Source organism: Penaeus monodon, unplaced genomic scaffold, assembly GCF_015228065.2.
Source record: "Penaeus monodon isolate SGIC_2016 unplaced genomic scaffold, NSTDA_Pmon_1 PmonScaffold_21668, whole genome shotgun sequence".
NCBI classification, from domain to species: Eukaryota; Metazoa; Arthropoda; class Malacostraca; order Decapoda; family Penaeidae; genus Penaeus; species Penaeus monodon.
Genome location: NW_023651554.1, coordinates 224 through 4,127, shown reverse-complemented (window position 1 = coordinate 4,127; position 3,904 = coordinate 224). Strand labels below are relative to the sequence as shown.

The 3,904-nt window shown below is 34.5% G+C and overlaps 1 protein-coding gene across 1 annotated transcript; it reads right to left on the bottom strand.

The window, feature by feature from the left end:
- Positions 1-1,149: 1,149 nt before the first annotated feature.
- On the bottom strand, positions 1,150-3,087 carry LOC119570073 (stomatin-like; the record flags this gene model as incomplete). Its single annotated transcript, XM_037917971.1, is given in 6 exon segments — positions 1,150-1,195; positions 1,690-1,784; positions 2,120-2,142; positions 2,145-2,284; positions 2,890-2,969; positions 2,971-3,087. Coding segments are annotated over 6 exon segments (501 nt in total), but the record flags the coding sequence as incomplete, so codon positions are not given.
- Between the last annotated feature and the right edge of the window lie 817 nt (positions 3,088-3,904).

The window sequence follows — 3,904 nt, the reverse complement described above, 5'->3', positions numbered from 1 at the left end:
ATGCACAGTGTTCAGACACATTGGGTAACCAAGTAGTAGATTTCTTCCATTATAGAAAATGGTTTAATCACAGATATTTCAAATCCATCCCTGAATCTAATAAGTTTTCTTTTTTCACAACAAACGAGATACTGTATCTATGTCTACATTCAGAAGTGAATCTAGCTTTATTGATATAAGTATTGAAATTAAGATGTAGATCATTGTTGATCTCCTTTTTAGTTATTCCAGCTTCAATTGCACAGGGTTAGGAGTTCTCTTTTACTTTTTTTAAGATCCAGATAAAATTTATACTCATCCGAAAATATGTATGTTAAATATTTTCAAGATCATGAATTATATATCTCAGTTCTGACTAAGTATTTCCACACTAGTGCTTCATTTTTAATAAAAATAGTTGAGAATGTTCTACTTCAGCTCATTAATCTGACATATAAATGAACATCACATGATGGACAGAACACACTGTACTTATCATATGATTATTCATGTTCAAATAAATTTACAGATATTATTCCAGTAAAAATTGTAGTGCAGTGTCCTGAATTTTACAAATTGCAGTTATCTTGTTTGTGTGTTATACTCTTATAAAGCAGCTTCTAATTTCTTGCCATTTGAAACATTCATATATATATTATATTATATATATATATATATATATATATATATATATATATAATATATATATTATATAATATAATATATATATATAATATATATGAATGTTTCAAATGGCAAAGAAATTAGAAGCTGCTTTATAAGAGTATAACACACAAACAAGATAACTGCAATTTGTAAAATTCAGTGACACTGCACTACAATTTTTACTGGAATAATATCTGTAAAATTTATTTGAACATGAATAATCATATGATAAGTACAGTGTGTTCTGTCCATCATGTGATGTTCATTTATATGTCAGATTAATGAGCTGAAGTAGAACATTCTCAACTATTTTTATTAAAAATGAAGCACTAGTGTGGAAATACTTAGTCAGAACTGAGATATATAATTCATGATCTTGAAAATATTTAACATACATATTTTCGGATGAGTATAAATTTTATCTGGATCTTAAAAAAAGTAAAAGAGAACTCCTAACCCTGTGCAATTGAAGCTGGAATAACTAAAAAGGAGATCAACAATGATCTACATCTTAATTTCAATACTTATATCAATAAAGCTAGATTCACTTCTGAATGTAGACATAGATACAGTATCTCGTTTGTGTGAAAAAGAAAACTTATTAGATTTCAGGGATGGATTTGAAATATCTGTGATTAAACCATTTTCTATAATGGAAGAAATCTACTACTTGGTTACCCAATGTGTTGAACACTGTGCATTATCACACAAAACAGTAAACAATATACAAAATCCTGTAAAAGATTTAATCACAATCTTTTACATTCACTACATCAACATCAAATTTCTGACAATAAAAAAAACATGAACATAAGAGACACACACCACAACACATTACAATATACAGGTCTGATAAATTGGTTAACCAAACGAATGACAAAAAAACATAGTAAGTACCATAGCCAAACTGGGTCAGTAAATGTCAATTCACAATTTAACCACAAGGATAATAGGTCTACTTAGACATTCATATCATTAAACCTAATTGTTAATGGAGGATTAATTTTTGTTTAATATTACTGTTATTTTCAACTTTGGATTTACCTTTTGCAAATGTCCCACTGAAGTTCTATATTAGTCTTGATATAATAATTGACAGTGTACAAAAGGTTTCTAGGGTGATACAAGATCATGTGTTTCTAAAATGTGTATTTAGGTACCAGAAACATTAATAATCATAATCATCCATTGGAGATTTTCCTCCAAATCTCATCAAATGACAATAATATATATACCTTTCTAAAAACTTTTCACCTGTTATGTACACGTGTACACAAAAACTGCATAAACTTGAACATATACATAAATATATATTTAGTATATATAAGTCCCATAACCAAGAAGGCTATCTTTGAAATAACTGAGAACTTGAGTCGAATCCATTAACGGTTTTTCTCAATGCGATTCGACCTGGCAGTACATTTTCGAAGTTTCTGTTGTTCATTAGTAACTGACTGAGCAAGGCAGCGCTTACCTGGAGGGCAGCTGGGGACTCGTGATAACCTCTGCAGCCTCCTTGAGGGCCCTGGAAGCACGCTGCTCTCCCTCGGCCGCAATCACCTTGGCACGGGCTTCTCGTGCTGCCTCGGCTTCTGCAGCCATGGCACGTTGCAGTTGCACGGGCAAGCGGACATCCTTGCTGTAAGGTTACAAAGAATTTAGTACTGTGAAATGTGGAGGCACCACTCAGGCACGCACGCACGCACAGCGCTATATTTTATTTACAAAATGATCTACAATATTATCACCTATGACGGATCACTAACTTAAAAGTTTTAATCGGCACTCCTGAAAATTGATACCCAAATTATACAAAAGCTGGTAAATGGTCCAACGTCGCGATTTAGTTCACGTATATATTATATATGCTTCTACTACATCATTTGCATCCCTAATCTTTGTCAAGAATTTAGCGATGTAATACATAATCGTAAAGTGAAGTAAACAACAAATAAAATAATGTTTGATACTAATATACTGTACATATATTTGTTAGAAAAATATTATTAAAAGTAAACATAAAATCACTTTTCCCGCAGAAATAATGTTAGCGAAAGAACACAGAAGCAAGAATTCCCCCCAAAAAAGTAATAAAAATATAATATAAGCGATTATCATTAAAATAATGAGGAATAACATGGATAAATAAACATCTAAATAAATAAAACGCCAAAAATGCTTAATAACACAAAAATATCAATGAATAAATGTTATGCCTTAAAAACAAGACACGGGAACACTTACATTTCAACCCGCTCTACTTTGACACCCCAGGGATCTGTGGCTTCGTCTAGGGAGCTCTGCATGTTGTGGGAGATGGACTCGCCGCTCGCTCAAGATTTCCGCCAAGTTCTTCGTACCGAGGACATTCCGGAGGGTGGTGGCGGCCAAGAGACGGGTGGAGTGGCTGCAAGTGGTCGGAGGCGTTGGTGGACGGTTGAGTTAAGTGTGAGGGAGGGGAGGGCGGTGCATGGGTGATAGTTTTAAGGAAGATGAAATGTTTTTTTTTTTTTTTTAAATATGTACACTACTGCTTTTTCTTTTATTTTTTTTTTGGGGGGGAGGGGAGGGGATGCAAAGGGAGGGGGGTTAGGTAGGTGTCTTTAGGGATTTTTAAAGAATGCGAAGGATATGCTAGCGGAGGCAAGGGAGGGCTATGAGCCGAGCTAATGGGGCTACTAAGGGCAGGTCTGGCTCATCATATTGACTGGGAATGACGTAATCCGGTAAGATTGTCGATAACCAATGACTTCGGGACCAACTGGATAACGAATGAGGGAGTAATGGGAGGCTAGGATAGAATTTCCTTTCTGAACAGACAGCCCAATCGGCAGTGTGCTTTTTTTATTGCAGATTAAAGGGGAGGAAGTGAGAGAAAAGGGGACTGAGAAATGGTCCAGCGAAATCCACTGGTTGATGGAGCAGCAATAGTGCGAAGCAATGGAGATGAAGCAACGCGCGTGAAGGAACAAATCAGAGTTGCATTTATTTTAGTTGAAGCAGAGTGCATTATGAACTCAAGTTTCTATCTGACTTTATGATGACTAAGGACATGGTGATAAGAAGCTTATTCATGTGAATATATCTTACATTGTGCTAATATCTGTGATATTTGAAGATTAATCAGTTACAGGAGAATTACTATGTCGAAGGTAGATGATCTGGTGAATCTATATCTATAACGATCGATTAATGTTATCAACATACAAGTGTACATGCAGTTTAGTCTTCCAAAAGCCTCGGTGTTTATCTACGTTGA